Source organism: Mirounga angustirostris, unplaced genomic scaffold (assembly GCF_029215605.1).
Source record: "Mirounga angustirostris isolate CCGP_5_RB_7025 unplaced genomic scaffold, mMirAng1.0.hap1 SCAF_5, whole genome shotgun sequence".
NCBI lineage: Eukaryota > Metazoa > Chordata > Mammalia > Carnivora > Phocidae > Mirounga > Mirounga angustirostris.
Genome location: NW_026991713.1, coordinates 140,743,422 through 140,762,282, shown reverse-complemented (window position 1 = coordinate 140,762,282; position 18,861 = coordinate 140,743,422). Strand labels below are relative to the sequence as shown.

The 18,861-nt window shown below is 57.5% G+C and overlaps 2 protein-coding genes across 6 annotated transcripts in view; one reads left to right on the top strand and one right to left on the bottom strand.

The window, feature by feature from the left end:
* The window catches only part of IFT140 (intraflagellar transport 140), a 79,370-nt gene that overhangs the window by 45,337 nt on the left and 15,172 nt on the right, over positions 1–18,861 (top strand). The gene's annotated exons all lie outside the window — the stretch shown is intronic.
* On the bottom strand, positions 1,301–16,526 carry TMEM204 (transmembrane protein 204). 2 transcript variants are annotated; one of them, XM_045874655.3, is made up of 3 exons: positions 15,645–16,523; positions 11,434–11,589; positions 1,301–2,032 (listed from the first exon to the last, which is right to left on the bottom strand). In XM_045874655.3, exons 1-3 carry the CDS (start codon positions 15,922–15,924, stop codon positions 1,788–1,790), a joined length of 681 nt encoding a protein of 226 aa, XP_045730611.1. In that variant the 5' UTR covers positions 15,925–16,523; the 3' UTR covers positions 1,301–1,787. The 2 variants fall into 2 exon arrangements, with proteins under 2 accessions (XP_045730611.1, XP_054363396.1); XM_054507421.2 differs by lacking the exon at positions 1,301–2,032 and adding an exon at positions 5,658–7,058 and having other exon boundaries at positions 15,645–16,526.

Genomic DNA, 18,861 nt, shown 5'->3' with positions numbered 1-18,861 from the left:
AATAAAATAGCACACAAGCCCTCGTCCCTTACTTATTTCTAAAATAGTGAGGCCAAACCTTGTTTGTGATGGAAGAGCCTTTTGTACACTGGCTGTGGGTGTGGACAAGAGGGCTCTTAGTTTGGGGGGATGAACCAGAATCTAGATGGCACAATCCAGCCTTCCTCTGGTCACTTTTCATTTAAACACAGTCACAGATCATGACCGACCACAGGGTCAACTTGAATACTTTCATGTACCCTTACATAGTCGCATATGTAATAGTGTGAAGTCATAGATCTTAAATATTTCATTATTCTTTTAGGACATTATTTTTAGCATGTGATTCGGGGTCGAGGGGAGTCCTTTGTGGACAGAAGCTTTGAGGGAGGAGGGTCAGATTTGAATGTTGCCTTGAGTGCTCTGGTGTTGGATGTAATCTGTTATTTCCACAGTGTGTGATGAGCTTATTGTAAATGGTCAGGCCACAGACGCTTTTAGGTCATTCTCAATTGCGTGGTTTTTTAAAGCACCAACCCCAATCCACTGTTTGTTCTGACTGGAGACAAACTCCACACTGATCACCACACTCTCTGGAAGGTCGGAAGCAGCAAGGCTGAACATTTCTTAGCGGGAGGCAGCCTCATGTGGAGGAGGCAGCCAGTGGGCCTGGGCCGGACCCCAGCTTTGCATGCTGCCCACGGGCCCCCGTGTCGGTTTCGTGGGAGTCACTGCCGCCAGGTGGCACAGGGTCAGGCAGGGCAGGGTCCAGGAAGCGTCCAGGTGGGTGTGGGTGGCAGGCTGTCCTTACAAATGTGGTCAGGCAGTCTGGGGTTCTTGGGGGCGGCCTCGGGTTTGAACCCCTCAGATGCAGCTCTTTGATGTTTTCTGTTCCGCCTGGGGAGGTGGCGCTGATTCACCTCTTCCAGATTTAGGACCAGGGTTGTTTGGAATCGGTGTGGTATCATGAAGGCCATCGGTAGACCACCCAGCATCTGGCTGAAGCTAGGTTGAAGATTTTTATAGGGAAAAACATAAAGTAATCTCTATGAATTTTCTTTAAATAAATAGATGCTTTTCCCTCCTACTCTGCCATTTGTTGATCTGCTGTCCCAGGGCCACATTGTTCAGTCTGTAGGAACGGGGGCGTCAGAGTTGAACGGAAATGTGAGTAAGGGCCCACAGCGGTGTTCCCACCAGGTCTTGAAAAATGTACCAAGCCTTCTCTTCCTGCCAACCCACAAAAATGACAGAAAAATAGACCAACTTCTTTTCACCCGTATGGCAGTAGGATGGATAAAACACAAGTTTTACACAGTGGTGAGAAGTTTGCATTTTATTTTAACTTAGAAAAATAATCAGGAGCAAAACAGACATTAGGAACACAATCCTGTCATAAAGCCGTAACCATCTGATTGTAAATTCTGAGTCACTCAAGGAAGACCGCAGACAGTTCCAGAAAATCTTCCTGGGTATTCTGCTTTACCAAAGTAAATATGACCAAGGACCCACCGCTCAGCAGATACAGAATAAATTAATCCTAGGCCAAGATGCAGAACAAGCTGGCTGCCACTGTCCATGCACCTCAGCCGCTGGTCTCCTCCTTGGAATGTGCTCAGAAGTGAAGCCAAGTCATGGGTGCATCAGAAGGAGGTGGAGCAGGCAATATATAACCACATAATATATTTATATATAATATAGTAAACATAGCTGTGTATCGTACATGTATATATAGGAAACCCTATGAATCGCCCGCACAGACAGCCCTTCAGTTTCTATACTGTTTAGTTATAAAGTCCTGAGCAGGCTCAGCACGGTGACTCCACATACTCGTTGTCCAGCCCTCGGCGAAACCGTGCGGTCAGGGAGCGGCTGATGACAATCACCCGGGGCCCAATGCAGTCCTCTCTCCTGTGAAGAATGTTCCAGATGAGCATGGCAGCTGCCAGGGTGGCCAGAAGGCAGGCACCAATGTTCAGGTAGCAAGACCAGGACAGGTTGGTATACGGGCCGATTCTGTAGAATGTCACCAGCCCAATGACCAGGACAAAACCTGTAAACGAGAGAGAAGTGTTCAGAAAGCCTTACTTGGAGCCAGGAAGAGGACTGGAAATGGGCTGTTGAGCCCCACAGAAGCTCAGCTCCCAGCTCTTCCCTGCCGCCCTCAACGCCCCCCCCCCCGCCCCCGCTCTGTCTGTCCCAGTGGGTGGTAGCCCGATTCACATGCCGCGCTTCAGTGTTGAGCTGCTTTGCGTTGGGCCTCTGTGTGCTTTTACGACCTTTGGGTGGCTGTGGAGGGACAGTGTGCGTCTACTTAATCCTGGCACGGAATAATTTCGGGGGGGTGCTCCACAAGAAAACAGCCTGGACCCAGCGCACTCGTCCTTTGGTCTCCAGGGCTGGGCCATTTTCTTAGCCACCCTCCCCATGGAGGTGAACTGCTGCTCCCTGTCCCTCACCCCGAGACGAATCCAGCCTCAGCTCTGCATGAGCTCCTCCCCGGCGCCTAGAAGCACTTCATTCATTCAAGTGAAAGTAGACACAGAAGTCTAAGTCTTAAAAACAACTTAGAAACAACTCAGATTGGTATCTAACGCAGTCCTGTTCTTAGCAGTTTTCTTGTTCTTAGTGTTCGCTTCTAGAGCAGATAGAGATTTTCTTCACACCTCTGGAGTGCCTAGCGCCCACGTGCTCTGGGGAGGGGCAGACAGGGCTGCAGACACGGCCAGTTCTCTTGCTGTTGCCTCCCCTCGCCTCTGCACCCTGCACCTGGTCCTACAGTTTCCCTTGCACCTCCACATCCCCTCCTCCTGCTTCCCCTCCACAGCCTTCTCTTCTGACGGTGGACAGAGTCCTGCGCAGGCCTCACGTTGTTAGCACTTAGCATCACGGTGTCACTTCCTGTCACGGTTTGTTAGTTCTTGCAATAGGAAAGCCAGAGTTCGTGCCCAGGACCTGTCGGCTAGGATAACAGGGCACTGATGTTTGCTAGAGTTCAGGGCCGAGTCGGGGCCGGGAGCCCCAAAGGGACAGAGGAAAGGCCCTGCTGTCCTGCTGCCTAGGAGGCTGGTCCAGTGCAGCCCTCCAACCCCTCCGCCAGGAGGGGCCGGACGAGGCAGATGAGGTAGGAAGGAGGCGCAGTGCTGAGTGGGAGCTATGGCTGTCGAGGGTGAGGGGGCCGGGCAGAAGCAGAGGTGGGGCAGCCCAGGGAGCACCCCACCCTCTGCGGTGGTGACCTGGGGGGAGCTGTTTCTTGGAACCCAATGTACCTGATGAGGACAAAGTCTCTCGCAGTGGTCCGGACGGAAGCCTCCCGCCCCTCCTGGACTCATCCCTGTCCCTGCCTTGGGCTTTGGCCAGGCCAGCCTCCTGCTGCAGTCCCTCCCCCTGCCCTGCGCTCTGACATCCGTCCGTCTGTTCATGCTGGTCCCTCCGTTCCCCACAGCCTCCCCTGCTTTCCTCAGGAAACCAGATCATGCACGACCCCTGTGGCCCCAGAGCTGAGCCGCAGTGATGTCAGCTCATGGTTCTGGAAACTGTTATAAACTAGTGTGGGGTGAGGGGTTGGGGGAGGCCTGAGCTCTCACAAGCACAAGCAGTTCGGTCTCATCTTCACTGTACCATCCAGAAAGTATGAATTAAACATTTACCCACCTCAGTCACGTGCTAAACAACAGCGGCGGTGACTAATCTCCGCATTAATTCTCTGCAGTACTTCGTGGAGCTTTTTATACCCAGAAAGCTTCTGGATACTTCCTTTCTGTTAAAAATAACTAATTCTCTTTGTCATGTACACTGACAGAAAGAAACTTCTGGCATTTCTTTCTCTCCCAGTGAAGAGCATGTCCCTTGCCCACAGTTCTGTGGTACCGAGGTTTGCATTCATGGGAAAAGGAGTGATAGTCCATTTTGTGCCATGAAAATGAAAATACTTCCTGTGTCCCCTCATATTTCTGTGTCTTTGGGCATTTTTTGTCAGCCAAGGGAGCTTGTCATGCCTTGTTTCAATAGGACTCAGCAGGACGGGGCGGGCGGGGACATGCTGGCCGGTGCCTGAGGTCACAGCAAGGGGGCTGTGTCTGGGGGACGGGTGTTTGCTGCGAGGTCAGTGGTAGCCTTCGGGCAGGGAGCCAGGCTGAGCGGAGAGGGCACTGCCTGCAGGGCACAACAGTGGGGACCAGCGCAGTGGGCAGGAAGTCACCGCGATGGCTTCCGTGGTCCAAGTCTGTTCGCCCTTTGCCAAGCATCCTTTGGGGTTGCACTGGTTACAGGAACGTTTAAAAATCTGATATGCAGCCTGAGCCCCAGTTCTGCGACATCATTCATTGTGGGGGTGTATGCAGGGGTGAACAGCCTCGCCCCAGCCCCACAGCTAACTGGGGTTGGCTGACCGCACTGATGAGTAGAGACAGGGCACCATGAAGTCCATTATGAGACATTTCTGTGAAGACCGGGGCAGAGCTGGTCCAGAGCTGGAAGGAGCCAGGCACCCTTGCCTGCCACAGCCAGAAAGGACAAGGCCCCTGTGTTGCTCAGGTGCAGGGCACTGTGGGCTGTGTGCCTTTGCCTGGCCTCAGATCTCTGCCCCCGTCTCCATCTCGGTTAGCGGTGTGGCCACACCAGCCCCTGTCCACTCCTCCAGGATGCCGAGTTCCATCCTCTCCCGGCCTTTGCTGGTGCTGCTAGCCCTGTGCTTGACCAGCCCTGGGGAGGGGGCTGCCGGCAGCACTCAGCCTGGAGGTCCAGTCACAAGTCGGCCCATCGCAGCTCGGGCTTGGCCCGTCCCCTGCTGGCGACCCTGTGGCTGGAGGGCGCCCCCCCCACCCCCGCTCCAGCTCTGCCTCCCAAAGGGTCGTCCAGGAATCACCTAGTGAATTATCTGAGACAAACCCAGATAGATCCCATGGTGTGGAATTGAATGCAGTGTGGGCCTCTGGGAAAGCTTTAGAGTGACCAAGCCCATTGGGGACAGGGCCTGTTCGCCATGATTGTGTCGCTCAGGGTTGGAGCCGCGGCAGGACGTACTGGTCCCCAGGCTGTTCGCTAGTTTCCATGCGCATGTGCTCAGCACAGCTGTTCGCACTGCACGGAGGGCTTGTAGTGTGTGCGTGGCGGAGGCATGCTTGACTCGTCCTGGGGGAGCTGGTGTTCTTCTTAGAGTGGGGAAGATTAAATTTACCCGCACAGCGTGGTGCTCCAGGTCACAGAGTCACCAGATCCAGTATGGTGAGCACGGGCCGGGGAGTCCTGGACAGGCCCGCCCAGACACTGCCAGAGAGTGGTGTTGGCTGGGCCTTTGACACCAGGAGATCCCATTGTAGGGACACTCTGAACCAGGCAGTGAAAATGTTCACTCATGGGACCAGTCGACAAAGTGCGTGGGCAGAGTAGCTGCTGGCTTCCAGAGCGCCACGCAGCACCGCCACACTGGGGCCTGGCCAATGGCAAGACGTGGGGCCCTGTCCTGTGTCTGTATTGGCCAGCACCACAGGGTTACTTGTTTTCTTAAGGTCAGTATCATATAATGGTATATTGTTGAGCATAGGGTAGGCTATTATTTTGTTGCTGTCTTTGTGTATTACGTCCTCCCTCATGTTTGGCTCTGTTGCCCACAATGTGCCCAAACTCAGAGCGTGGAGCTACTTTGATGTTGAGAGTAAGGTTTTTCATATTACAGATGGAAGAACAGGCGGGGGTGGGTAGATTGATTAGAGAATATGAACTCACAGGTGCACAAACAAGCTGAGCACAACTACCCACATCCCGCAAGGTGATGGATCAGTGTCAATGCAGAGCCTGACAGACGGAGTTTCAGAGAGTCTGTCCGTCTGGAGCACTACTGACCGCCCGACAGTAAGCGGCCCCGGGCAGGTTTCCAGCACCGTCCATGGTGCGTCTCACCTCTCTGGCCTGCTCTTCACAGGCTGCACCTCACTTGGCTCTTTTTTCTAGGAGAAGTAGAAAAGAACGTCTAGTTCTATATCCTTATGTGAAAAAAGGTTTAAAGAATTCACATTTATGTGACTTATTCTGTGTAAAGACCCATGTTAGTTTTTGCTTTGTTTCAGTTCAACTTAGAACACATATAGTCAGAGAAAGGGCTTGACTCCCCAACATTAAAAAAAGCTAATTTAGGAAAAGCCTCTCCTGATCAGGAAGATACTGGGAACCTACTAGAACAACGGCGCAAGAACAAGTGGACCCTGCCCGGGCCACTGGGGGTGGCACAAACTGCACAGACAAGTGGCACATGGGGATCTCCCGTGTGTGCATGTCAGCAGTGAAAAGCCGCGGGGACATAGACAGGCTCGTGGCCTCGCTGGCCACCTCCAGCCTCCGCCTGGGCACTGGGTAACTGCCATTACGTAGACATTCTTCTGAAATCCAACTTGCTGTTTGCTTCATGAAATTCTCCTGCTGGAGGGGAGAGGAGGGGTATGGGAAGTAGACCCGGGCCAGGCTGGCCTTATTAAATATTAACTCATGGGACCAGTCAACAAAGCGACTGGATGTGCCAGAGACTTGGGCTTCCCCATCTCTGGCACATCCTGGTGTGGAGACCCCCTCAGAATTGTCCCAGAGACTTTTTTCCCAAGACTTCCCAGTGATGTTCATGTTTGTCCAGAAACAAATGCAAGGGGAGACTTTGAGCAAACACCCTGAATTCTGCCTGTGGAGTCAATTCCATCCTCATGAATTTCTGTTTCCAAAGCAAACAGCCCCTTCCTGTGAGCTGGCCACGCGGGCTCTATGAATCACAGCTCAGCCTGCAGAGCGTCCCTTTCCTCTCGCTTCCTTCCTGCCTGCTTCCGAGGGCTCCAGTGCCTGTCACAGGGCCTTCCTGTTGGGGTGACGGTCAAGCACACGCAGGTGGTATAAGGAGAGACCGTGGGGCTGAACCCTGAACCTTCACACAGCACACCTGCTTCACGTTGCGCCTGTGACAGCTTCCAGAGAGAGTATTCACAGAGCAAACTCGCTCTTGGCCCGTGTCAGGGCACAGCCGTGGTTGGGATGTCCCAGCATCTGTGAGCCGCAAAGTGATGGGATCCACGTGTTCCTCCCCAGTGGGAGGGATTCTGGGAAAGGAAAAGCCAAACGTACAGCGGACCTGGTCATGTTTCCACAGAACTGAAGCTCCCAAATGATGCCTGACATGCTGTCACTCTAAGCACAGAGGACATGGAAGTGAAGGGAAAACACAGGGTACGTTTGGGGTACAGACCGGCGCCAGGGAAGCAGGTGCCAAAGACAGAAAAGCACGTTGTCCAGACCAAGCAAGCACCACCCTATTGTGAAAAACAGAAAGTTGTATATTCCTATGAGAAGAACAGCAGAATCCCCACTGGCTCACGAGATGCCAAGACAGCTGCCGCTTATCAACCCAACTGCCCCGTGAAGGTCCGACGACATGAGCATTCTCAGGGGCACAGAGTACTTAGCGTGTTTTAAGTTTTGCCATCATAAGAAAAAATATTAGGATTTCCAGAAGCCAGAGACGAGGAGCCCAGGAGCTTCTGCGGTGATTCTGCTCCCACGGTAGTCCCGCTAGAGCTTGGGAGGCTTTGTGTCAGGAGGAGGGCCGGGCCGGGAGCGGGCTAGTGAGGGCTGGCATCCACCAGCTATAGGACATGTGTGGTGCAGGGACAGCACTCTGAAGGGCCAAGTGCCAGAGCTGCACACCTGTGAGTTCTCACTGGCTTGGGAGCATGGCGTGAGCTCAGTCGGGCCTGCTGGTCAGCCTCCCCAAAGGAGGTGAGGAGTCGTTGGCTAGGGTTCCCGAGGAGAGCCCGATACCATCTCAGAGGCACTCAGAACACAGCAGAGAGCGGAGGCCTCTGCAAGTCGGCTGTATGTTTGTACTTGAACTAGACCTGTTTGTGATGGCAATCGCGCTTTAAGAAGAACCGTAAATCTGAGCAAGCTGCAGGGTCACTCAGATGATTGACAAGGAGCCTGGACTAACGTTCTGCACACATGGAGGTAGGCCAGCAACAGAGCCTGGAATAACCATGAGATTGTCCCCCCAAAAAATGTTCGCCTGGGACCCAGTTGGGTCAGTCAGTCCTGCACAGCCAACAGCCAGGGCCCAGGGCCGTAAGCACCTGAAGAGTCACAGGACGGTCACACTTAGGAAATTTTGGAGACACCCGCTGCTCGGCTCTGAGCAAAGAGCGGTGTGGCATCCCCAGCAGGCCCACAGGGGGAGGTCAGGGTGGTCACAGCGGCAGGCATGATGGAGCCGCCACCGGCCGGTTGGCCCCAGCTCTCTGGCTGCACAGGAGCTAGGGATGAGGTGGCTCATCCAGGGCCTCAGAACCTGATGCGGCACCTAGATGTCCCAGGACTGCATAGGAGCCTCACCCCGAGGTGCCCGCCAGGCACGCTGCCTGCTGAATCGGCCCTCGGCGGTCTGCTCTGCCCCAGGCGTCACTCAGGTGTGTGACGCAGGGTCCAACGCATCTGCAGTAAGCAGGCCAGGATGACCGTGCGCCTTTGTTCACACAGCAGTGAGACCAGACTCGGACGAGCAGAAGTTGGCCAAAGCAAGAGAGTAAAGGACAGAGGACGGGTCTGCAGAGCCAGCCTCCAGGAGCCCATATGGGAACGTGGCTGTGGTAGGGGGCTGCTTGCACTTGGGTGGGGGTCGGCCCAGTGGCCACCGCACGGGCAGGTCCTCATCGCAGCCCCGATGGGAGCCGTTGCCACAGGGAAAATGGGGGTTGCATGCAGATGTTCAGCTTGTAGAGGTGGAGTAAGAGACAGAAAGTAATCTTTTCAACTTCAAGGTAAATTAAAATTACACTTGGAAGCTTCTGCAAGGAAGCTGGAAACTGCTGGGTGTGACTTTGTGAACAGAATGCAGCAGGTGGAATGGCTGGCGGGACCTGTTTGAGGACAGCAGCTTCGGGGCCCTGCACGTCCCTACGACAGGGTCCCTCAGAGGAGCAAGTATGAGGAGCAGGGCCCGGTGCCTGGATGGGAAGAACGGCGGGCAGGCGGGGAGTCGCCATCCTTGCTGGGTTCCAGCCTGCCCGGCCTCCCCGCCTCCCCATGAATTCGTCAGCACCTTCTCTCCCCGCTGCCCACCCTCTGGCCCCAGCACTGGGGACTGAAGGTTTGCTTGCATAACAGGTACCAGCAGGCATTTCCCCTCCTGGGACAGGATATCCCGGCGCCCTTCAGTCTCTCTCCCTGACTGTTTAAAGCAGACCGGAGCACAGGAAAAAACCTAACTCTAAAATTAGCAGTGTGGTGGAAGAAAGACACATGGCTGCATTCTGTACTGTTTGTCAATGAAACAAGTCTAAACAGGGCCAAGTGCATTTCCTTTTTGGGCAAAACAGACCTGCGGGAGTGATGGTGGGACGCCTCCAGGAGAAGCCTCCTGGAGAAGCCTGCAGAACCGGTGCTCCTGGCTTTTCCCGTCAGCCTGTACCGGTCTGATGGTGTGTGAGCAGAGACTGCCCCGGTCTGGGGACAGCCAGGAGAGAGCACCCCCGCCCCACAGCCAGGACAGGCCCCAGGACGCCCCAGGGCTGCCGCCAGACAGCTCCCGTTTCCTTCACAGGGCTCCCCCATCCCCACTTGCTCGAAAAGATATGATTTGGAAGCAACACTGTCTTGTTCTGAAATGAGGGTTCGTAGGAAGTAAGATGTCCGTTTGACACCAAACCCACAGTCTCTCTCCCAATAATTCTAAATTAAAAATGCCGTGGTCCATTTATTCTGCTGCAAGGAGTTATTTTCAGAATCAAGAGCTGTTCCTTTCATTTCTTCAATGCCTGAATATCTGTTCCTAATTTTCCACTTCCTTCTGGAGGGAATAGAGTTTCAGATAAGCCCATGCGATAGAAAGTGGGCAGCCTCAGTGAGGCTGAGGACCCCATTTCTGCCTTATGGCCCTAAGGTCAGCGGAGGGCAGAGGAGTGATTTTCTGAACGGTCACTGTCCTCTGGGATGTGCATGTTTTTACCCACCTCCCTGGATAAGGGAAGGAGGCCGAGGTGGTCAGAGACCCCGTCTCACCCACATCTCCTTCCTTCTCAAGACCGGCCCTGTGGGGGCAGACGGGATGCGCCCAGCCCCAGTTCCCGCGGATTGCAGGTGACAGAGCCAAGGCGCCTGTCCAGCTCCCTCGGCCCCACAGCTGCTCTTTCCTGCAAACCGTCTGGTCGGCCCTGGGTGCTCCCAGACCCCGCGGACGACCCGGCCGTGGGGAAGTGACTGGCCCAGGACCACCCGCCTTCTATTAAAAGGCACAGGAAGGCCTGTTTCCAATTCCTGATTCCCACCCGGCTCACTTTCCAGCATGTGAATTCCTGCCAGTCTGTCAGCCTCATTCTCCAGAAAGATAAGGGCCGGGGGCCATTATTCCCAGAATGGTTCACTTCAGACTTCCTGCAGTTTCTCTTCCTGGGTCTGCTGGAACTGTACCTTCAGTGTTGGGGCATGCTGCCATTCCCCAGCAGTGGGAGAGGCAGGTGGGTCGGCTGATCACATCCCCACACCCCAGCCCACGTCATTCCCGCGCAGGACCTCCACTCACACGCTCGCCAGTAGGCAGCAGAAAACCCGAACGTCCCCAGGTGAGCTGGCAGGAAGGAGGCGTAGGGGAGGGGAAACCAGCAGAGAAGACCCCCCGGGGTCATGTGAATAGCTTCTGTGGTTTCCATGGCCACTTGTGCACAACTTCCCGAAACAATCCTATCTCTCGTTTACGCCGCCGCTGCCATCATTCTCAGCCTTCCGACACCAAGGGTGTGCCCGCGCCCTTTCTCAGTTCACGCTACAGCCGCCCCCAAGGCCCGGCCGGTGTGGCCTCCCACCCTGTTCTTGTGGCAGCATGGGCTGTTGGGTGTGGGAGCCAGGACAGGCCGGTGCGCTCAGGAGCTAACGTGTCCTCCATGCTTTGTGCTGCTCATGAGGAAGGGCCTGCCGCTGACCCCGGCCGGGTCCCAGGAAGCTGCATTGTTCAAGGAGCGTGCAAATGAGCTTGGCTGGACCCTCATGCTCGCCCTGACCTCCCCGTTCACACAGCGTTAGTGGGGAAGGTGAGGTGGCGGAGGTGCGGGCTCAGGTGGGGGCTCTCCCCCTGCCTGTGGCAGGCTGCTGCACCATCACTGGGGGGGCTTGACCCCAGGCCACCAGCCACATCAGCTGCAGACAGGCAAAGACATAGCAGATGCCGCAGACTTCAGAAAGCAAGCACGTGAGCCTAGAGCGCCAGCACGCGGAGCACCCTGTCTTACAGCAGGAGAGGGCGGGAGCCCAGGTGCTCGCTGCAGCCTCAGTGCCCCCACCTGTGGTTCTGTCTCACTTCTGCCCACGGTGAAAGGTGGGAGGGTGACCCACGGGAGTCGTGGTGACATTAGAAGACCGCAGCGGGCCTGCCAGCCCCATGCGACCAAGTGTGTGGCCGCCCTGCCTGCCCAGGGCCCCAGGGGTACTCACTTGCCAGCTGGAACGCGGCAGCCATGGCCTCCTCCCAGCACTGCGAATCAGGAGACAGCAGGGGCAGGCCTGCCAGCCCCAGGACGAAGGTGAGCTGTCCCGCAGCGAGCGCTGCCGTGGCCACCAGGTTGCAGGCGCGCATCATGTCGAACTGCACTGTGGGAATTACAGGGGACAAGACAGGTGGTTAGCTCGGGCAGCTCCTGCCTCCATCTGTGCCCGGGGCCTCACCAACCTGCCCTCCCTGCCCTGTGCTCTCCACTCCCCCGGGTGGCGGAGGGGGGTTCGCAGTGCTGGCGTGAGAGGCCTGTGGACAGACACAGCTTCCCCGTGTGCTGGGCGGCAGGGCGCCAGCCTGCAGGAGCGTGCCCGCCGTGACACCTGGCCCCAGCCGGCTGCCGTGTCTGCGCCCTGGTGTCTGTGACTGTTGCCCTTCATAATTAGCGCCTGAGGAGCCCGGAGTGAACCGACGTGTTGCACCACTCCCCGCCCCAGGCCTGGCTCCTCCTGCCCGTCAGGAGTCAAGCACCTTCCTCCTCCCCATTGTCTTTCACAGGCTCAGGGCTCTTGCCCTTTGCAGATCCCAGGCCTTTCCCTGAGGCCAGCGGCGCAGACAGGAGCAGGGCCAAACAGCAGAGGCCTGGCTGCTGGGAAGTCAGGGTGGCCCTGAGGGCAGATCGGGGCCGTTGGAGGATGACAGTCCCCACCTGCCCAACTTCTTCATCGGGCCGAACTGGCGGCTGCTTTTGCCCTATCTGGCCGTGTAGATGAGCTGTGTGGACAGTGAGCATGGTTGGGGCTATGCTCTCTCACCGGCTTTTCTCCCCAATACCGCTTTCTTGCCCAGCGGGCTTCACTCCCATGGGCTGAGAGCTCATACTGTGCTCTTGAGAGTAGCTGCAGATCGTTCCTGCCATTGATAGAAACCCTGACGCTCGTCTGATTCAGTAAACGCCTGGGGTGCCAGAGGCCAGGCCTGGCGAGTGCGGGGCTCCTGGCGCTGGGGTGGCAGCGGGGCCTGGCTGGGGAAGGCGCCAGCACCCACATTTCCTTACCTCCCCCGCTTGAGGTGGCAGCTCAGGCTGAGAGCCAGGCTTCAGGCCAATTTGCCGGAAACTTCCTGGCTGCCCAGGCAGTCTTCGTGGTGGAACCCAAGGTGCAGCCAGCCTGACCAGTGGCCGCACGTGCATGCAGGACACCAAACTGGTCCTGCTGTCAGGACGGATCAGGCTCCAGGCAGGTCCTTCCCGTGCGCTGAAGACTGGCCGACCTGCCTTCTTGTGGAGGCCCTGCTCTTCATATGCTCTTTCTGGGGTCTTCACACCCCACGTTCTTTGCAGTTAGTTTTACCAATATGTGACCACACAGAGATTCTTGTAGCCTCAGAGGTGGTCGGATATGGGAGATAGGTGTGACCTCAGAGATGAGGGGCGGTAAACATTCTGGGCACTCGGGTTCAGGGCCGGCCCAGGGAAGTGCAAGGTTCCCCAGCGCAGCCTTGCAGGCCAGGCAAGGAAAGTCTCGCACACAGGGCATACTCGCACACAGGGGAGTGGCCTGCCCTCCCGCTCCCTCCGCCCAGCTCTCTGTCCTTCCTGGTGCACAGCTGAAGCCACACACCCTGGCCACCAACAGCCCCCTATGGCATCCTCACCCCATCAGCCTCCAGCCCCATGAATGTGAAGATGTGGGAGGGTGAAGGATAAAGCAGTGACAGCCCACAGACCCACCACCTGCCTGAGAAGACTGCCCTGTGGGCCACGATCCCTCTGCCAGCCACCTGGAGGGGACCTGCAACAGGGGAGGGGGTGCACGTTTGACAGGCGGTGATCACCATGCATGTAGCCTGGGCAGCGGCACCCCACAGGAATGTGGCATGAGGGTCTGTGGCCGGGCAGGCCCAGTGCCCTTTGTCTGCCTCGGTGGTCAGAGAGCAGTGACCCCCTCCGGGCCAGGTGCTCAAGGTTTAACTGCATGTTTACTCACCCCTTACTTGTTTTAGAAAAGGAGGTTAGGGCGCCTGACAGAATGTCTGGAATTTGGAAAGATGAGAAACGCCCAGAGAGCAAGTCTGACCGGGACTGGGTTGGGAGTTCTCCTCGGGCCAGAGGAGGACCTCACATCTGCCGAATCCCCATGGCGCCTCACAGCGAGGAAAGCCTCCTGAGCAGGGATAACCGTCACGATCGCCGCATGCAGCCCAGTGAGGCGGGCAGGAAGAGCCCCCCCAGTCCTGGAGGACAGGACCCCGCGTGTCACTGAGGACCCCTGCAGCAGAGTCCCCTGACGCAGGGCAGAACGTCAGGTGGTGCTCCGTGAGCACGGAGTGGCTCGGACTCTGGGCTCTGCAGGGCGTTGCCAGGACCCTGAGAGCAGAGCAGACAAGCATGACCCCCATCCCTGGGCTGCCCCCCCACCTGCCACAACATCTGGAGACTAGGACAGCCTGACTAGCACCCGAGATGGGGAGCTTGGGATGGATCGAGTCAGGCCTGCGGCCACACACTGGCCTGTAACGGATCGAGATGACTGCGGAGCATGCGGGGTGGAGGGGTGTTCAGCGCTGAGCCAGCATGAATTTGAGCAGGGCACCACCCGCTCCCTCCTCCCCCATCCCTACACCAGCGGAGTGGTGGCACAGAGGGCCGGGGTTTTCCCTGGGAGCTGGTCTGACGTGAGGCGGCAGGTGCTGGGGCCCCTGCACAGATTAGCCTGGTGCGCTGCATCCTGCAGCTCGTGCACACGGACCAGGCAAGAAGTGGGTCAGCAGCTCAGTCTCCCGCACGAGAACCTTCCACACTGTTTCCTTTGCTTGGGGCAAATACTGACGCCCAGAGGTTACGGCTAAGCTGCCATGGATGCGTTACCAGTGGTGAGGATGTTGTAGAAGTCGTACAAAGAGCTTGTCAAATCGTGGGAGGGACCACAGGCGGGTGGCCAGGTGGGAAGGCGTTCTGGAGATAAGCACATCCCCACCCTGTGTACCCTCCTGGCCTCAGCAAGGGTCAGAGGGTATGGGCGCCCAGGGAGGGCCCCTGCTTGACAGGGAGGCCTGGGCTGGGGGTGCTCTGTGGGTCAGGGCAGCGCAGAGCCCACACTAGAGCCTCAGGGTCGATGGCTTGCATGACTCCTCAGGACAGTCCCAGGACCCAGCAAGTCCCCTGGGATCCAAGGTCAGCTGTGCTGAGTTTTGAGTTTGTGGAAAAGTTTGAAAGCCCTGCTTGCCAGACATAGCCCATCCCCAACAGAAGACCCCCAGGCTACACGGCAAGGGGCTCTGAGTGGACAGCCTGGGGTTGCCTCCCCCCAGGGACCGGGCCGAGCACATGTCTCCTGCAGCCTCCATCTCTTTGTGGAATTGGACGCCACCTCCACCCCGGCTCCCTCGTGGGTCAGGGCTCCAAGCACGTGGCAGGTGGGGACATTCCCACCCCGAGCACAGAGCTTTTCTGTGCTGCTTGAGGACCTTGTGGACACCCTCTGAGAGCAGTTAGCAAAAGCCCTGCCAAAGCCTCACATTCTCGAAAGGATGAGCTCTGTCACCTGTCCATCTGTGAGTTAGACTCTTGTCAACAGCTTCAAAGAGGCAGCTCGGGGAGACCTCTGCCTGTCAGCTGCTGTGACCACGTCGATGACACGTTCAGTGACAAATGTCTCACTGTGAGCCTTCCCACCCACACACTCAAACCTGACCCCACGGTCAAAGTCCACTTCCCACCTTTTAGAGCAGCCAACAGACCCAGCCGCCAGCGACCAGCCAGGGCCAGGACAAGACCGCGAGGGGCTCTGCTCTCAAGAGCTGCTGCTCTGAGCCCCTTCGCTGCCCCCGTGGCTGGTCTCCTCCCGGAAGTCCTGCCTCGATGACCCTGACAACTGTGGAGTGAAGTCGGAACTCAGCCACGTGTTTTTAAGCTTCTTGTTTATTTTACTAACGAGGTGTATTTTCCAAGAAAAGCAGATCTTCCTTGATCTGGTTAGTGGGTCTGCCGTTTCCCTATGTGTGGAGGCAGAGAAAAGCCCAACACTCGCACGGGAAGAATTCTGTCCTAAAGGAGCCGCGGCAGGTCTGGGCACCGCCGGGAGGGTGGGTGCAGAGCTCAGGGCTCGCCTGGGTTGCCGGTCACCAAACACGCGCCCCGTGTTCACCTTATGCCATCAGAGCTTGCAGGCCCTGACCGCCCTAAAGGAGGCATAAAGATAAGCAGACTTACGTTTGACGGTGCCTCGAGCCTCCTGGAAGCCTGCCGCTTCAGAGCCCCAGCTCAGAGCTTCACAGTCCCGAGCGTCCGCCTGCCCTGGCCGGGCCCCAGGGCTCGGCCCTCCCCGGGCCCTGTCTACCAGCCAGCAGGACTTCCACAGCCCCACGCTCCGCTTGCGCCCATCCTCCAGCGTCTGGTACACCCAGTTGGGGGTGAAGGCCGCCACGTTGTTGAGGACAAGAGAGACCAGGGCCACCAGCGCTGCTGTGGCCACCAGTTTCTGGACAGTCATCGCCGACTGCCGGTGCTGTCCCTTGTCGTGGAGAAAGTCCCAGTCCCGGTCAGCTGCTGTGGCCAGGGAGAGCCGAGACCAGCTAGGGGCTGCTAGAGGACATCACCGCTCATTCTCAGTGGCATCGGGAAGGCCCATGTGACAGGTGCAGGTGAGCTCACCTCAGGCCCTCCCTACCCTCCCTCCTGCACCTGGAGCAGGGCCAGGCCTGAGTTGCAGCCAGCCTCTCGGCCCATCCCGGGGAATAAGCCGGGGCACCAGCGAGAGTCCAGAGTCGTGCGTGCGCCGTCTTCTTGGGAAGCAAGGCCTCTCCTTCCCACAAGAAACAGGAGAGGTGGGCAGCAGTGTGGGGGTCTGTCTCACCTCACTGCTTAGAACCAGCACCACAGAGCAAAACCAGCCACCAGGCTCTGAGCAGGGCCGGGGGTTAGCTGTGCCGGGAGCGGTTCAGCCTCTCACTGCGGGAGCCCCTGCCCTGTGCCTCTGCCACGAAACAGCTGGTCCTGGAAAGCAGCGAGCCTGCTGCAGGGAGGTGCATGTGCGTGTGTGTCTGTGTGTGCGCGCGCGTGTGCGGCCCCCCCTCCGCAGAGAGGAAATGGTTGTTTTTGAGGCTGTTTTTTGTGAGCTGGTTGGAGGGCGTAGCCAACTGCAACAAATAGCAGCCAAGCCACGGCAGCCAGACTCTAACAGGATGTGTTTCCTGATAGGAAAGCAGGGAGGCCTTCTCAAGTCCTGCTCCAGGACCCTCCTCCCCTGCCCTCCCCACCTTCCTTTCCCAAGGGCAAGGCCTGGGGTGCCAGCCCACAGCAGACCCGTGGTCCCACCTGTGTGTCTTGGATCCTGCCAGCCTGGTGCTCAGGTACCACAGAACAGCCCCAGAGGCAGACAGTGGCCACGGAGCATGTTCCTGCCCTGGGCCCGGGGCCTGAGTGGGCAGGATGCTGGTGGCCAGTCACCCACAGCCATCCGCTGGTTCCCCCAGCACGTAGGCGCCCCGGGGCCTGCCCTTGTCACGGGTTCACAGGCAGTAGATGAAGTGGCCGGGCCTGGTGGAGAGGCCCCCACTTGCCACCCAGATGGGATGGGTCAGGGGCCCACACCCACAGAACCACGAGGCTGGAGCATCATCCTGGATGGAGGTACAAGAAGGTGGGGTCCTGGACATGCAGTACAGTCCCCCAGCGAGGCTTGAGGGCGGAGGGAATGTGATCTGTGGCCCGGCGTGTGTCTGTGCTGGCTGTGCATCCCAATGGGGGAGCTCAATCCCTTCTGCACGTACAGACACACGGGAGAGGGGGGCCGCCCCCCAAGACGCCACGCCTATCTGGGGCCCCGAAGCGGCTGTGCACAGAGAGAAGGGCACCCACACAGCCCATTACTAGCACGTTTACCCTGGACGTTGTGCAGTCAGACCCCTCAGGCCCCGAGCTGCCCACTCATCGCCAGGTGCCCTCGTCACAGGGGAGGAGGCTGGGGTTGGGGTGCAGGGAGGCCACACACCTGCCGGGGACACAGAGGCGGTCAGATGAGTCCAGCATGGTGGGACTGGCCTGGTCCCCTCGGCTTGCCTGCACCCCACTCACCTCCCGCTTCTGGAGCTCCAGAGAGTTCCTGTGAGTCTAGAGCCCCAGCCCCCGTTATTTTGTGGGTTTTCTTTTTTGTTTTGGGGTTTTTTTTTTTAGTTTTACAATTCATTTAATGGCAGCTGGTAATCAAATTAGCAATGGTTATCTTCAAAAGTTATTAACACTTGCTGTGCTGTCATTTCTCAAGGATGATCAGATATCTAGAGTCACAGACATTTCCCACATAAGATGCATCAGAGGGGCGTCTGGGTGGCTCAGTGGGTTGAGCGTCCAACTCTTGGTTTCTGCTCAGGCCGTGATCATGTGGTCATGGGATCGAGCCCCGCATTGGGCTCTGTGCTCAGTGCAGGGTCAGCTTGAGATTCTTAACCCCACCTCCCCCTCTGCTCCTCCCCCTGCTCATGCGTGTACACGTGCTGTTTCTCTCTCTTAATACATAAAATCTTAAAAAAAGGAAAAAGATGCATCATGTAAGTCAGACATGGTCTATCACCAGCATTGATAAAACCAGACCCTTCCGTTCCCTGAGGGATTTGGCCTGTTTTCAGCATTTTTCCCAGCAGAGTTTGTAGCAAATGCATCAGCTGAGTTCTTGCTGCTACCTTCTCTCCTTGGCCTATGTTCTGCTCCAGCTTCCTGGGGGCTCCAGGGGGGCACGCATAGCCCTCCGCACATGGCCCCCTTCTCCCAGGAGAACTAGGACCACTCAGAGTCCCTAAGGACACAGTGCAGTGGGTCGCCTCCACAAGGAGGCTCAATGTTCCACTTGGAGAGATCAGCTTCCCCCCTTATTTATTTAATCATTTAAATCATTTATCCCTGGGTGGCCTTTGATGGCTGCTGGGTCAGCTCTATCCAGCTCCCCTACAGGTGATGTCTGGAGACCCTGCTCCATCCACTACCCCCAGATTCTAGCTGGGGGCCACAGGCCTGGGCACAGAATATGAGTTAGGAATGACCCTGCCCACACAGGACTGTGGGGCCCACCCCAGATACCCAAACCTCCCCAGGGCCCTTCCCATCCTCCCGAGGTGTGCATGCTGGGCCCTGGGGGGTGGGGGGGAGTAGCAGCGCCCCGTGTGCCTGCCCTGTCCGTGCACATGACGGCCGGGCGGGCGGGAGCTTTGTCTCAGAGCAGAGAAGCTCGGGCTGCTTTGTGGGCCAGGAGGCCATGAACCCTGCAAGCCTGAGTGGCAGGCCTGAGAAGAGGGGCCTGTGGGGCCAGTTCCGGCAGCTCTCAAGAGAGGGCTTTCCAGAAAGGGGGGCCGTTTTCAGGCCAGGCCCCTGGGCAGCCGTGTGCCTTGCCCTCTCACAGTGATGAGGTGCAGATGTGAGTAGGGCGGGCGGGGAC